The sequence below is a fragment of the Rhipicephalus sanguineus genome, chromosome 2, assembly GCF_013339695.2.
Source record: "Rhipicephalus sanguineus isolate Rsan-2018 chromosome 2, BIME_Rsan_1.4, whole genome shotgun sequence".
NCBI lineage: Eukaryota > Metazoa > Arthropoda > Arachnida > Ixodida > Ixodidae > Rhipicephalus > Rhipicephalus sanguineus.
The window spans coordinates 28,866,305-28,882,997 of record NC_051177.1 but is presented as its reverse complement, the minus strand read 5'-3'; the positions used below and the strand labels follow the sequence as shown (position 1 = coordinate 28,882,997).

Genomic DNA, 16,693 nt, shown 5'->3' with positions numbered 1-16,693 from the left:
CTTAATTGCGTCCCTCGACATACAGCCATTAGTGTACGTATATATTATGGTGGGTTATGGGGGAAAAGGGCAATAATTTACCCCAGCCCCTGCCTCTGTGTCTAGTGGGCTTTATTAGTACACACAGTAATTATGGTGGGCAAGTAGAAATAAGCAAACACAAATGCCCCAGCCTGCACTGCAAGTGTAGCAGGCTAATGGTTAGTGCACGCAATAAGGGGCTACGAAAGATGGCTCATTGAAACAAGTACGCAATCCGACGCTCACCGTCCTCGTATTCCACCGGTTCGGATGGCTCGCCAGTCTTTCCTGCAAGCAGAGCGCGTAAAGGTCAGATGGTCATCAGCCGCATGGAGGTCAAGTGCTCGCATGCGTCTTTTGATGTACTAACCTGAGCTGGGTCCTTTGTTTACCGGAATAAACACCGGCGAGTTTTGTACTGCAAATATATCGACAACTGGTGGTGTTGGAAGCACGGTCATCACAAACATTAAACTATTCCGTAGGACACCAAGTTTCAAAGTATCGTTACGAGTAATTAGCCGAAGGCTCATTGAGAGCGAGATCACCGAGTATTTCTCATTAGATATAGTGCTTTCTGTCGTTAGAAGTCAGAAAACGTAAAAGAAAAACGTTATACGATAACGTCGTGCTCGCACATTATGTAACATTTGATCATCTAAAGTCTAATAGAATATTTGCGTGCCGTTAAATACATTACCAGGTATGGAATTGTCCGCATTCTGTAAAGGCAGGCTTCCTTTATCCTCTGGAAATAAACGATATGCATATTAGTAATGGTTAAGATAACTAAGCACATACACGCTCTCCAATTTGTCTGACCTGTACGGGTTCTTTCTGGCTGAAAATTGACCTCTAAAGCTGTCTTTGCTTTCCGTTTAATTCTTAAGATGACACTATTGCAACGCTGATATGGAGTGCTGTGCTGGTGTACCGTGCAAATGTGATGAGTGGTAATGTATGAAATTCTGAGTAGGGAAGCAACTAATGACGTGTTTTATTAACGTTGTGGTTTCGTCAAGTGCGCGACAATGTTGTGTTTAAAGTGATGGCTTGTCAATGTGTACGACAATGTAAACAAAATGTCTGTGCCTTAGCTGCTGTATTTGCCAACACGGGGCGACGGACTCTTTCAAGCCATCCTTGAATGGACCTTCCCTTTGCCTCCCATAACAGGTGTTGTGATAAACACATAAATGAAATCAATCAAATCAAATATGACTTGGTAACCATTGTTATCCGAGTGCTGTGATCACTAGCAGTAATCATACAGTGCAAGACATTAGCTGAGGGAGTTTAACTGACTTTTAGCACAGACCAATAAAAGTTATACCCACGTAGAAGACTGTTGATTGTACTGAGAAGAGTGAGAACGAGCTTTGCGATATAAGTGAAAATGACTTACCAGGTATGAAACTGCCAGCACTACGGAAGGGCAGGTTGTTTCCCTTGTCGTCTGTGGAGGGGAGATAGATGTTATGCATATTAACACTGCTTAGTATATCAAAATTGTAAAACGCTGCACTCGGCCACGACACACCCCAATAACTATACTTTTAGGAAATAAATTGTGAAATGCATTCAAGGCAGCGAAGTACAACAGTAAGGAAATAACTATCAGCATTATTTATCGTGCATTCTTACCGATAATGAAATATCGCCTTCGGTGAGCTTTTCCATCTGAAAGTACCGATACTATCGCGTCAATAACAGCAAACGTTGATCTCACCTTTAACATCACGCTTGAGAAATCGACAATACAATGTCCGGAATTACTTGGAATCTCATGCGCAGTTTTACACTCAAAGGGAAAGCCTAAACATGATATATGTACATAATGCGTATCGTCTACCCGTAGCCAAGTCGTTTTTCCGGCAGATTTACTTGGTATTTGATATCAAAGCCAGCAGAGCACTTGAAGTTCTGACCTCACGCAGGAAGTTCGTACATCTTAAAGGCAAACGCAGGAGCGTTACAGTTACCGTATGTCATGTAATAAAAGCGTCAATGCTAGGAGGTGTCGCATACTGCATCAAACACAGACGCGCTTATCATATCACCAATGCCTCAGCCATAGTCGTAAAAATGACTAATCTATATTAAGCTTCCGTGGAACTTGAGAAGGGGGGATAGAATACAACACTAATCGCACAATCGAGTCATCTGGATGCTTGCTACGCACTTTCTATGCCCAGATTTATGAGCACAGGCAGGCTCGGTCCAGCAGCTCAGTCAAGAATACAACGTCACAGGACTTAAGCTGCCATCTCCGTTGCTCATATATGTATTCACACATGCACCCCAGCTCTACGCTCAATTTCATGTTTCCGAGTCGTCGAGTAACTTCTTTGCACAGCAGACTGCGCAACAGACAACAACAAATACATGAACGCGGCGCAGAGGCGTAGGAAGTTGCCGGGTTATGCCTCGTGTGCGTATTAACGCGACTGTGTTCCTTGAACATTTTTGGAACGAAATTGTTCGAGATAAGCAGCGCAATGCGAACCGAGTATATTAGCACTCCTAAGCCTACTTTTCTCCTTAGAAATTCCTCGCCCGTGCGCGTGGGAAAAAGAAAGACAGGCAACAGAGCGGCGGTCCTATAGACGCCAGCGTTGGCAGCTCGCGATAAGGGTTCTGCCGAGCTGCGAGCATACGCGCATCAATAACGAGGTAGAGGCGAACAGAACTTACTTCGACGGCGAAGGCCGGCCAGTTGGTTGGTGCGCGACGAACTGGCTGCGGTAAAAGAATAAAGGGTAGAGGGTTAGCTGACAGCCTGGGCACTGTGGATTCGCGATTTCGGCGAGTCAATTACACCCGCACTCGATGACAACCTAAGAATAAATACAAGCTCCACCCTCAAAACTGCGGCGCGCCTGTCAGTCACCTATGTAAGGGAGTCATGCAAGCCGGTTTGCTTTCAATTTTTTTCTGCACTAACGTAAACACCACGCATCTCGAAAACTAAAGCTTCGTCGTTCCTACCTAAAATATGATCTTTGGCTAAGCAGTGACGTCAGAATGACTGATGAAATTTGTCAGGACATTCACTTAAAACCAGTGACACGAACATACGTCTGTATGGGGACATCAACTCTCTGAAACACGCGAAGTGTGCTTGACGTCACGGAAACGGGCAAATGTGATTGGATGGAACGTCTGTGCAAATTCTCCTTAGGTAGGAACACTATGGCTGTGGGTAGAGTTCGTATTTGTTCGTAGGTTGTAACCGACTATAGGGTCCCCTTGTATGTATTACACATTGCGGTCGACCGGCAGGAAACGAATTGATGAGAGCCCCATACTTGTCCTCATCAGAAGCCCTGTGCTTCCTATGCGATATCGCTCCTTCATTTTGAAAGTTCAACTACTGGCAGTCACTTAAAAGGCAAATGATACAAGTGGGCACCATATCAAAGCTGCCAGCTTCGCCATTTTTCCAGCTTTCTGTAAGCCCATTTTAGCATCACCGACAATTGAAGGCACACGTAAACTATGTTTCTAGTGTCGAGAGATGACACTGCAATCACTGATCCAGCACATCACAGCTGAAGTAGGATGCTGCACCTCTATTCACAGCTAAGCTAACGCGCCTTCGCCAGATTCAATTTGATGCAAAGGACTCGTTATATCCGTCTGCTTTAGATGTTGTTTAGTGCATATAACTGTACTTGAGATAAACCATTGAATCCACAAAGCGAAGAATAAGGGACGTATAGATTATGACGACGACGTATAGATTATGACGACTGACTGGATTCCAAGAGATGGCAAACGCGTGAGGGGGAGACAGAAAATTAGGTGGGTAGATGAGATTAAGAAGTTTGCAGGTATTACGTGGCAGCAGAAAGCACAGGACCGGGTTGATTGGCGGAACATGGGAGAGGCCTTTGCCCTGCAGTGGGCGTAGACAGGCTGATGATGAAGATGATTATGACGACACGAGCCACGTTCCTTGGTTGCTTCGCGCTGTTACTTCACAGACGTTATCCTACCAATTCACCCAGCTGGATGTCTTAAAACTTCAGTAAAAAAAAAAATCTTTTAAGGTTCGTATTATACCAGCCAGTAATAGGAATTTATTTGAAGCAGCGTTGTGCTGTTTTTTTTTAATGCGAAGCATTTCTTAGCGAACTTCTGCGACTTTGAGCGTATCTATCTATCTATCTATCTATCTATCTATCTATCTATCTATCTATCTATCTATCTATCTATCTATCTATCTATCTATCTATCTATCTATCTATCTATCTATCTATCTATCTATCTATCTATCTATCTATCTATCTATCTATCTATCTATCTATCTATCTATCTAGCCGCCTACGACTTTGTGCTCTCCTGGCCATTTCGTTAATCGGATGTATACCAAAATTGGTGTGTCATAACATGGCCTTATTACGAACATAAATTACAGGTCATATCATGAAAATCATGACACGCATGTCATGAACAGCATGATTTACATTCCACGGCCTTTGGGCTCTTGCGGCCGTTCCGTTAATTTCATATATACTAAAATTGGTACGGCGTGACAAGAGTTCATGACGAACAAAATGGCAGGTCCTAACATTCAAATCATGAGGCGCATGTCATGTGCAGTATGATTTACATGGCATGGTCTCGGGGCACTCGCGGCCGTTTAAATGAAGGGATATATACGAAAACTGGTATGATGAGACATTTCTGTACGACGAACATAACTGACACGTGGTAACACGAAAATCATGACATGCATGTCATGTACGCCATGATTTACATGCCACGCTCATGGCACACTCGCGGTCGTTTCGCTAAATTGATATACACCAAAATTGGTATTGTGCGATGTGACTGTATGAAGAACATAAATAACAGGTGGTAGCATGAAAACCGTGATATCCATGACATGTATGTCATGATTTACATGCCATGCTCATGGTGCATTCGCGGCCGTTTCGCTTGCATGATATACACCAAAATTGGTATTGCGCGACACGACCGTATGACGAACGTAAGTGAGAGGTGGTAACATGAACATCATGATATGCATGTCATGTACGACATGATTTACATGATACGCTCATGGCGCACTCGCGGTCGTTTCGCTAGATTGATATACACCAAAATTAGTATTGTGCGATGTGACTGTATGAAGAACATGAATACCAGGTGGTAGCACGAAAACCATGACATCCATGACATGTATATCATGATTTACACGCCACAATCATGGTGCATTCGCGGCTGTTTCGCTTCCATGATATACACCAAAATTGGTATTGCGCGACACGGCCGTATGACGAACGTAAGTGAGAGGTGGTAACACGAAAATCATGACATGCAAGTCATGTACGACCTGATTTACATGCCACGCTCAAGGTGCGCTAGCGGTCGTTTCAGTAGATTGATATACACCAAAATTGGTATTGCGCGATGTGACTGCATGAAGAACATGAATAACAGTTGGTAAGATGAAAACCATGACATGCATGTCATGTATGTCATGATTTACATGCCATGCTCATGATGCATTCGCGGCCGCTTCGCTAGCTTGATGTACACCAAAATTGGTATTGCGCGAAGCGACTGTATGACGAACATAAATGCGACGTGGTAACATGAAAATCATGACGTGCATGACATGCACGACATGATTTACACGCTATGCTCATGACGCACTCGTGGCCGTTTCGCTTGCTTGATATACACCAAAAGTGGTATTGCGCGACGCGCCTGCGTGAAGAACGTAAATGAGAGGTGGTAACATGGAAATCATGACATGCAGGTCATGTATGACATGACTTACAAGCCACACTCATGATACATTCGCGGCCGCTTTCCTAGCTTGATATATACCAAAATTGGTATTGCGCGACGCGACTGTATGACGAACATTAGTGAAAGGGGGTAACATGAAAACCGTGACATGATGTCATGATTTACATGCCGCGCTCATGGTGCATTCGCGGCTGTTTCGCTAGCTTGATATACACAAAAATTGGTATTGCGCGACGCGACTGTATGACAAACGTAAATGAAAGGTGGTAACATGAAATCATGACATGCATGACATGTACGACATGATTTACATGCCATGCTCATGGCGCACTCGTAGCCGTTTCGCTAGATTGATATGCACCAAAATTGGTATTGCGCGATGTGACTGTATGAAGAACATGAATAACAGGTGGTAACATGAAAACCATGACATGCATGCTATGTATGTCATGATTTACATGCCACGCTCATGATGCATTCGCAGCCGTTTCACTAGCTTGATATGCACCAAAACTGGTATTGCGCGATGTGACTGTATGATGAACATTAGTGACAGGTGCTAACATGAAAAACCATGATATGCATGTCATGTATGGCATGATTTACATGCTATACTCATGTTGCACTCGCGGCCATTTCGCTCGTTTGATATACACCAAAATTGGTATTGCGCGATGTGACTGTATGACAAACATAAATGAGAGGTCGTAACATTCGAATCATGTTATATGCATGTCATGTACGGTATGCTTTACATGCCATTGTCATGGTGCGCTTCCGGCCGTTTTGTTAACTGGATATATACCAAAATTGGTATGGCATTACACGAGTGATGAACATAAACGACAGGTCATTGTATATACCAGAATATGCGTTTCATTGGCGTGGTGTATACTCGATTGCGCATGCATGCGTGCATGACAAACATGCGATATGTGGTGGACTAGATGCCATGGCATGAATGATTTAATTTGGCTCAAAGACAAACAAGGCGATATATACAGCTCTTTGCTGGCTGCTTCGCATTACATCAATTCCCACAATGCGTGGGATCTGCCGGATTTTTTCTCAGAAGTTCGTGCCTTGAGAAGCCTTAGGCTTTATACGCAAATACGCAAAGAAAGGACTGGCACTTAGGTGCTTCAGCCAGCGTAGATAACGCCTGGAAGATGCAAGAAATGCTTTACAGTTCCCCTCCGAGATTCAAGACGCCTGGAACGTTCAAGTGGAGGCCGCTCTTTTGTCGCAATGACACAACCACTAACGAAAAGTTTACAAGACACTGTTTCTCTTGTATGTGACTATACTGCGCAACCCTCCTCAGGGAACATTAGAAACGTTCCCCGAAAGCCAGCCTGTATGTGATCAAGTAAGGATGCTATCTTTCAAAGGTCGTCGAACTAGAAAGGTGGGAGTAAAACGTAGCAGTATTCTGCAACCGTTCTATTACTCGCTGCCGCATTAAAATTCTGCGTATTGTTTTACATTTGCTTCAAAAACAAGAAAGAACACGTATTTATTATCCGAAAAAGTTCATCGACTTTTGCACAAGCTTCATTTAAATACAGCTTTGCTTGAGTAGCTGTGTTCACACTTCAGTTATTCCGCGCCCAGGCAATGTCCATCTTCTCAAATATTGGGCGGAAAACATTTCTCACTACATGCTCGTAGCACGCATCAGATTTCCAGGGCCAGGATGAATTTTTTGTCAACGTCAAATGGGAGAAATTCGAGTGAATTTCTTTGTAGGTTCGTGCTACAAGGAAATTCTCAAAAAATGGCACAATTAAATAAAAACATTAATATCGCTTTTTCTTATCATTCGGTCATTAAAGTCCTGTGCAAAAATATTGGCATATTCTTTACCTGGTGAACACACGAAAGCAGGGGCGTAGCCAGATATTTTTTTCAGGGAGGGGGAGAGGCATTCAACCATGCTTTAAGTTCGTGAGCGCGTTTGTGTGTCTTCATGTATCTATGAAACGGCAGGAAGTGGAAGATGGAAGCTGCGATGAAAAATCCGTAAAACAGGGGATGGGTGCTCGAGCCAACGTTTCGACAAGTGGACGTGTCTTCTTCAAGGCTGGAACTGATTTCCTTAGCTATCGTGTGTATATGCTTCGTGCCCTCTCCAAAAAAGAGGAGAAGGGGTGGGGAGAGGCCACCGCGACGACTGGGTGAGTCATAAGGAACAAGAGAAAAAAAAAAGCGGGGGGCGGGGGGTGACGGGAGGGTGTACGTTTCACTGAATGATTGTCAATGGAAGCACGTGGCATTTTAACAATAGTACGTTCGAAATGCCTAGAAGAAGGGATTAACTCTCATTCGTTTTCGTTGTGTATGTACCATACCGAATAGATTCAAGAGCCCCCTAAGAAACGTTAATGCCTGCTGGCTGGAGTGTATTGAACTTGTGAATAAGGTATGACTCTGTATATTTTCTGTCTCTTGGGGACCGGAAGTTTGACTGAAGTATGTAAAGTTTGAGATCTTCGAAGTTGTGACCTGCTACATTAAAATGCCGTGCCACTGCTTTGGGTAACTTTTTCGCTGTGTCCGCGCGATGCCCGTCTAATCTAACATTAACAGGTTGTCCCGTTTCGCCAATGTACCGTTTTTGACAATGTGAACATTCGATCATGTAGATAACGTTTGAACTAGTGCAGGTAAAACTAGATTTTATATGATGGACGTAATCACTTCCGGTGCTTTTAACTATAACGTCATCTTGAAGGTGCTTACAAGTCTTGCATCTTGGACGAGAACAAGGTGTTATGTCGGCAGTAGAATGAGGGTTTACTTTTGCGTGCACTAACATGTCCTTAAAATTTTTATTGCGGCGATACACGACCTTTGGTACTCCGGGAAACGCTTTTCTAAGGCGCTCGTTGCTTGCCAGTATTGGGTAATACTTACGGAGGATATTATTTATGTTAAAAGAAATTACCCGCATGATGCTCTAAACAAGGTCATCAACGAAGCATGTCAACTAGATAGGAAATCATCACTAGCTCAAAGGGCCCCCGTAGCACAGCCTAACCAGCCGCCAGCATTTATAACCAAATACTCAAATGCGCTACCAAACATAAATAATATCCTCCGTAAGTATTACCCAATACTGGCAAGCAACGAGCGCCTTAGAAGAGTGTTTCCAGGAGTACCAAAGGTCGTGTATCGCCGCAATAAAAATTTTAAGGACCTGTTAGTGCACGCAAAAGTAAACCCTCATTCTACTGCCGACATAACACCTTGTTCTCGTCCAAGATGTAAGACTTGTAAGCACCTTCAAGATGACGTTATAGTTAAAAGCACCGGAAGTGATTACGTCCATCATATAAAATCTAGTTTTACCTGCACTAGTTCAAACGTTATCTACATGATCGAATGTTCATATTGTCAAAAACGGTACATTGGCGAAACGGGACAACCTGTTAATGTTAGATTAGACGGGCATCGCGCGGACACAGCGAAAAAGTTACCCAAAGCAGTGGCACGGCATTTTAATGTAGCAGGTCACAACTTCGAAGATCTCAAACTTTACATACTTCTGTCAAACTTCCGGTGCCCAAGAGACAGAAAATATACAGAGTCATACCTTATTCACAAGTTCAATACACTCCAGCCAGCAGGCATTAACGTTTCTAAGGGGGCTCTTGAATCTATTCGGTATGGTACATACACAACGAAAGCGAATGAGAGTTAATCAGTTCGCAGTTTCTATTCTGTGGTCTAGACCACAGAATAGAGTGCAGCTTTATTCTGTGGACCAGACCACAGAATAGAGTGCAACTTTATTCTGTGGGCCACGCAATAAACTTTCGCGCTGTGGGCTGTGCAGAAATGTTCTGTAGCCCAAGCAGCCCACCTCTCTTGACGACGCTTTCTGCGCACCAGACCACAGAATAGAGTCCCAATCTATTCTATGGACCAGACCACAGGGTAAACTGCAGCTTTGTTCTGTGAACTAGACCACAAAATAAAGTGCAGCTTTATTTTGTGGGCCACACCAAATAGACTTGTGCCAGCTTGTGCCACTTGTGCTGTGGACTAGGGACCCTACCAGGGGCGTAGCCAGAAATTTTTTTCGGGGGGGGGGGGGGGGTTCAACCATACTTTATGTATGCTCGTGCGTGCGTTTGTATGTGTGCGTGTATATATGCGCAAGCAAAATTGAAAAATTTCGGGACCCCCCCCCCCCCCCCTTGGCTACGCCCCTGGACCCTACTGTGGACCGTGCGCACCAGACATCGCTGTAGCCCAAACAGCCCACCTCTCTTGACGACGGGTTTCTCTCACAAATTGGTAGGGTTTATTCTGTGGTCTAACTCACAGAATAAGCACTGCGCCCTCCTCTCTTGACGACAGTTTCTCTCGCGAATCGCAATATTCGCTCGCTGCTTTGTGAATAAGTCCGGACAATTGGTCCGGACCAAGGAGGCCATTTCCGGGTATAGTACGCGAGATGGAAAACGCTTATGCGTGAAAGGTTCGAAATACGAAGGCGAAGCCCACCTTTGGCATGCTTGCTGGTCTGACATGCCAAAGCAGGTAAACTTGTCGTGAATTGAAGCAGCAAAAAGAAGGCGTATAATAACAAATGACAGAGGTTCTAAAAATTTCTGGACCTGATCTATCTAGTGCAGAACACTTAAGTCAGTTTCACCACAGTACATTTGTGTCATGCAAAAAGAAAATGTGCACTAAGATCTGCACGGGAGACTCAAATTTTGAGCGATCCCCCCAATTGTGCGAACACGGCCACAGATCTCCTTAAGAACAGCGTCAACACCATCGCGAGATGGGTATCATAACGACAAAGGGCGACACTACTAAAATACTCTGGCCCTGATCTCTCGCGTCAGGACACACTTCAGTCACTTTCACCGCAGTGCACTAATGTCGTGCAAAAAAGTGCACTGAGATTGGCAAGGGGCTACTTTAGCTGTTTCTGTAAAGTTCTCAGACGTTGACGATCATACAACTTTTTAGTGCTCGTAATTATACGGCGCGTGCAAGTTTATCTAATTAAGTGACAAAGTGTGCTGTGTCCAGTGACAAAAGTAGTTTCTCGCCAATCTTATTGCGCTTTTTTTTTTGCTTGACACAGGTGTACTGCGGCGAAAGTGGCTTAAGCGTTGCGTACTCGATGGCTCAAGGCCAGAAAATTTTATACACGCTGTCATTTGTTATTGTTGTTTTCTTTCGCGGTGGCGTTAGCGTTCTTTTACGGGTGATTTATGACCGCGCCCATTCAGAAGGATTGCTCAAAATTCCAGTCTCCCGTGCAAATGTTAGTGCACTTTTTCACATGACACAAACGTACTGTGGTGAAAGTGACTTTAGTGTTCCGCACGCGATAGATCAGGTTCACGAAATTTTAGAACCGCTGTCATTTGTTATCATTATACGCCTTCGTTTTGCTGCTTCCGTTCACAATAACTATCTGCGGCTGACATCAATACTGGCATATGTCAAAACATTGAATCTTTCACGCATACGCGTCTTCAATAGCGATTCACAAAACGGCGAGCACATATTGAGATTCGCGAGAGAAGCTGTCGTAAAGGGAGCTCGAGCGTTGGCAAATCGAAGTCTTCATGGGGTGGGTTCAATTCCTTCTGAGGGCATTAACAGCGCCTGTTCTGTGGACCAGACCACAGAATGAACCCTCGCAATTTGTGACAGAAAACCGTCGTCAAGAGAGGTGGGCTGCTTGGGCTACAGAACATTTCTGCAAAGCCCACAGCGCGCAAGTTTGTTGTGTGGTCCACAGAATAAAGCCGCACTCTATTCTGTGGTCTGATCCACAGAATAAAGCTGCGCTCTATTCTGTGGTCTGGACCACAGAATAGTCACTGCGTAATCAGTTAATCCCTTCTTCTAGGCATTTCGAACCTACTATTGTTAAAATGCCACGTGCTTCCATTGACAATCATTCAGTGAAACGTACACCCTCCCGTCTACCCCCGGCCCCCGCTTTTTTTTTCTCTCGTTCCTTATGACTCACCCAGTCGTCGCGGTGACCTCTCCCCACCCGTTCTCCTCTTTTTTGGAGAAGGCACGAAGCATATACACACGATAGCTAAGGAAATCAGTTCCAGCCTTGAAGAAGACAAGTCCACTTGTCGAAACGTTGGTTCGAGCACCCACCCCCTGTTTACGGATTTTTTCAACTTCATGTATCTATGCGCATTCAAAATGAAAAAACTAGTGGGGAGGAGGGGGGGGAGTCCGATTCCTGGACGAATACAATCGTTGTTCCTCCTCCTTTCGTTCTCCATTCCTTGTTTTCTTTTTTTTCTGTTCTTGTGTAGCAAAAAGGCAGCATTACTAAGGCCTAGAGCTGCTTATATAGGCCATTTCAGAAACACACGATCGCGTTAATTAGCTAATAATTGTTTACTTAATTCATTAAAGTTGCTTGTAGACTTTCTATGGTACTCCACCTGACAATCCAGGCCTATGTCGCTATTGTCTACTCTTAATGTATATGAATACTTATGCAATCACTTAGCAACACCGCGCCAGTCTAGTACGGCATGTCGACGTCTTATAGCGGCCGCTATTCAAGAGATCGGCGGCAGTACGAAGAGGGGAAAATTAATTTCCTATTTGAATGCTGTCTGCTACGCTGCTCGCCTCGGGACTGCGGACACCCTGCCCTTGGAAATATTAAGGTATTAATATATTGAGGCACAAATATTAAGGTAAATGCATTTCCAATCATCGCTTGCGCTTCTTTCATTACAATTCCTCGTGCGAGCCCAGATATTTTCTTTCTATTTAATGTACGTTCCCTGGTACACGCGGAAGGCGAAGAAAGAGTGAAAAGCGACCAACAGCGCTACGTACATTACCTGTGTGCGATGTCTTCTCGATGCGAAAAGCGTAGCAGACGATATTCGCACCGGAGACTGCTTTGTCTGATTGCGCAACTGTTCCCTATCTCGCGGTAATAAGGCGATGATAGGTAGTACGGTGGGCGCGCGCGCGATATTACTTAAAGATTGCAATAATGTGTACGTTGTTGCACAGCCATGCCCTCAAACTAACCAAGTAAATTGAAGGTTATGCAATATTAATTACGCTAGCAGCCCTTTCACAAGTCTCTTTCGAGGATAAATCTCATTTGCTTAGTACTGTAATGAGTTATAGGAAACCAATTCTTGTCAGTGCTCTATTCATGGGCGTCGGCAGGATTTGGTCTTGGGGGCTGGAAACCCATGTTGCATCGCGGCTGGGGGAGGGGGCGGGGGAACGCTGATGTAGCTTGCGTGGGGGGCAGGTGCTGGAGTGGCTTGAGGGGTGCAAGTGCTCCTTTTGCACCGCCCTGCAGGCCCGATCAAGGTGATCAAGAAATTCTCTTTGGTCGGTTCCAATTTCCGTTTTCTTAATATTTTTCCCCCAACAAAGACCTCGAAATGTTCGATATTCTTCTAAACCATTACGCTTCCTAACGCCGCTCTGTGTACAGCTTCGTCCACTGTTAAGTAAAGACGCCGCTAGAGTTATTTCGTTCATCATTGTTAATTGGTATTACAGCATTCAGTATATTTATTAAGCTGATCAATTCTTTCAGTTATGGTGAAGTTACAGATGGTTAGGTGTTCTAAGCGTGCTCGTCCCCAGTAGGATCGCAACTGGGCTTATAGAAAAGATGAAAGGGAGGGGGGGATAAGAGGTTCTGATCTCCCGTTGAGATATAGCGCTAAATGAAATGCTAATGGATTGGTAGTTGGACTACTCGGTGCGACAACATAGTTCCGTTGCAGCACTGCTCCTGACCACGGCTTCGTAAAACTGGCTTTTGTAGCGCGACCTTCTAATTAAGGTTAAGACACCGAATAACCCAAACTGTTACTTCTTGCCCTGGCCAGGGTTTAAATTTCGAGACAACACAAAGGTATTTTAATATCGAAGCAAAGTTCACTTTCAGTTCCAACTCTCTGTGTATTAAATGTCAGCCACGCGTCGTATTCGCGCTCAAAGTTTAGTGAATACACAACTTTAAAATTTTCAGCGGCTGCATGAACATTTAGTTACCTTTATTAACCTTAACTTTGTGTCTGCGTTTGCTTCTTGTGACCTTTTGGCACTATCTTCGGCAAATTATATGCCGCATTTCTTTACAACCAACATTTATATTTAGTAATGTTTCTTAGATATAGTGATCGTCTTACATGTAATTCTTGCACGTACTTGGTTCTTCCCTTCATAATTATATACAATGGTTCCTTAGATGTCTATAACTGTATGCTGTCTACACGATATAACATTTCTCGTGCCTAGAGCAATTCTTATTTACGCATTTACTTAGAACTTATATTTACTTTTGTGGTCAGTTTGTAATGCAGTGTTTTTCCTCGCTTGTCAATACTCGCCTACGCTTGATTCTGCGCGGCACAATTATTAACAGTATTTTGCTACGACGATACATTTAAATGTTCGTTCTCTGCACCATGGAGAATTCTTTGAAGGTACCTTTATCCAATGCCCATTTTTCAGGCCTGCAAGGTATTCAGAATGAACGAACGAACGAACGAATGAATGAATTTTTGGGCTTTAACGTTCCAAACCACGATATTATTATAAGGGACGCCATGGAGAGCTCCGGAAATTTCCACTACCTGGGGTTCTTTAATGTGCGCCTAAATCTAAGCACACGGGTCTCAAGAATTTTCGCCTCCATCGAAAATGCAGCCGCCGCGGTCGGGATTCGATCCCGCGACCTTCGGGTCAGCAGTCGAGCATCATAGCCACTAGACCACCACGGCCGGTTGCATGAATGAACGAAGTGAGGGGGAAGAAATCAAGGGAATAAATAAATAAATAAATAAATAAATAAATAAATAAATAAATAAATAAATAAATAAATAAAGTTGGCAAGCAAGAAAATTTTTCTAAAAACAGCACAGCAACGCATGAACAAAGGGAGGCAAAACGGGTCAGGTGCTATAGCGCTCAACTAAGAAGTTTATTAAAAAAAACATATATTTTTATACACGATCACGTTACGTGCACTTCGAAACTGTTATACATTGATTGTCCTTGTGTTGCGGCGCTGTTTACAATATGGATGTTTATAATACTCTGACCAGCTCGCCCAACAGTCTGTTCTACTAAGCAAAAAAGTTCCTCTGTCGGTCATACAGTGCATTAGTGTGTGTGGTGTCTCCACCCATTGTTTCTTCGGAAGCTGCGAGCGTGTAACCATGAGACATCTACAGCCGGTCGTCCATTCTTGTCACCGAAACAAGTTCGGAGAGTAAGGTGAACGCAGCTGTAGGAGATATCCACACGTGGTTACGCCATCGCTCTTTTAAGACATCGCTCCTCGTTGCCTATAGGTCATGTAATAGCAAGCTCTCACCGTAGCAGCGAGGAGTAAAAGCGCGACCACCACTCACGGCACATTTCCTCGTCCGATCCGTCCTCGCAGTCTTCGCTGCCGTCACAGACCCAACGCATCGGGATGCACTCGTGGCCCGACTTGCACGTGAACTCGCGACTGCGACAGTCGCTCGAGTCCGCTGCGAAGCATCAGCCAATTGTTGCTAACGTTTCTATCGGAGATGCTATGCCCGCAAACCCTCCTTGCTAGAGCGCTTGTACGACATCAATACCGAATTAGTAGTATTTTCTTGATGTCATCTACATTGCTGCTCAGTCGAAAAGACTTCCTTGAAGAAGGCTTACGCTTCATATAATACGCAACACATATAACAGAGGTGTAGCAGCCATGCTCCGCTAGTAAGTTATTTAAAACCAGGTCTCAGAAAGCTGTTATAGTCAGGCCTATCAATAGGGAGACAGCCAAAAGCATGCGCACTGTTCTTGACTTGCCTAGCTGTTAGAAACTGACTGCTACTTTTCCAGCAATTTACGATATCGTACAGTGAGCGGTATAAAATTCGGCGGCTAAAGGGCACGCTCCACGTTGAAACGCGCACGTCACCTTCTGACGGAGGTTACACTCTGTAACGGTGGAAAAAGTGAACGTTTCACCAAAAATACGAGAAAAAAATATAGTAGCCGTGGTTTGTTTTCGGTGGTAAACTATCCCTAGAAGTGCCGTTTAGCCATTACATCTTTGTTAATGATGTCCAACTGGATAACCACTGTGAGCAACTCCTTTACTGTTCATCATAACCTCCGACATCACTGCATCCTACTGAAGAGCGCATTGTGATACTTTCGAAGGCCGAACTTTTCGGAGCGCAGCAGTGTCTCCGTTTGTTGCGATACAAAATGAATGAGCCGCGTGTGGGCATAAATGCGCTGCAAAAGATGAGTCTGTTGCACTTGGGTTTATATGTAGCGTAGAAGGCTTGGATAGCTGAATCAGCTCCATAAATATACGTTGTCATCAGTTTAATCATAGGCAGAAAGGAACCGCCACAAAATTTCATTTGGTCAACACCTACTACATCACAAATTAAGAAATGTTTTTTGTAATTTTAGTGCGCCTGGGGCGTACATTAATTCCACCTGTCGTGTAGTATAGAATGCCGATTATAAGATTCCTTCTGCGCGCAAAAAATCTCGGAATCCTAATAAAGCTCGATCCTTTCTTATTTAAGAACGAGACATACACAAACCGCCGATAAAAGAATTACAGTGAAACCTCGGTGATACGATCACAGCTCATACGAATTTCAGGGTGATACGAATTTTTCGCTGGTCCCGGCCAAGGCCCATTGCCTGCAATGTAATGGAGGACGGTTCCTGCGAACCGATTTTCATCCAGCGACGTTTGATACGAACGTACGCTACCGCCCAGGCACGAAGAGGTGCTGTCCGCGCTGTCGCGGAAGACGCACCAAACACGTGCGAGCGCGGGAACGCGAGCGTGGGCATGCGCGCCGCACCACCAAATCGTCAGAATTACGGTGCAAGAAAAACATTTTTC

General features: G+C 44.3%; 1 protein-coding gene across 1 annotated transcript in view; it reads right to left on the bottom strand.

The window, feature by feature from the left end:
- The window catches only part of LOC119382621 (low-density lipoprotein receptor-related protein 2), a 52,662-nt gene that overhangs the window by 2,207 nt on the left and 33,762 nt on the right, over positions 1–16,693 (bottom strand). Inside the window, exons 13-19 of the mRNA XM_037650407.2 lie at positions 15,192–15,314; positions 2,716–2,760; positions 1,666–1,701; positions 1,427–1,477; positions 722–769; positions 392–439; positions 268–309 (exon numbers count right to left, since the gene is read on the bottom strand). Of these exons, the coding sequence (XP_037506335.2) occupies positions 268–309; positions 392–439; positions 722–769; positions 1,427–1,477; positions 1,666–1,701; positions 2,716–2,760; positions 15,192–15,314 (393 nt within the window). The remainder of the gene's footprint in view (positions 1–267; positions 310–391; positions 440–721; positions 770–1,426; positions 1,478–1,665; positions 1,702–2,715; positions 2,761–15,191; positions 15,315–16,693) is intronic.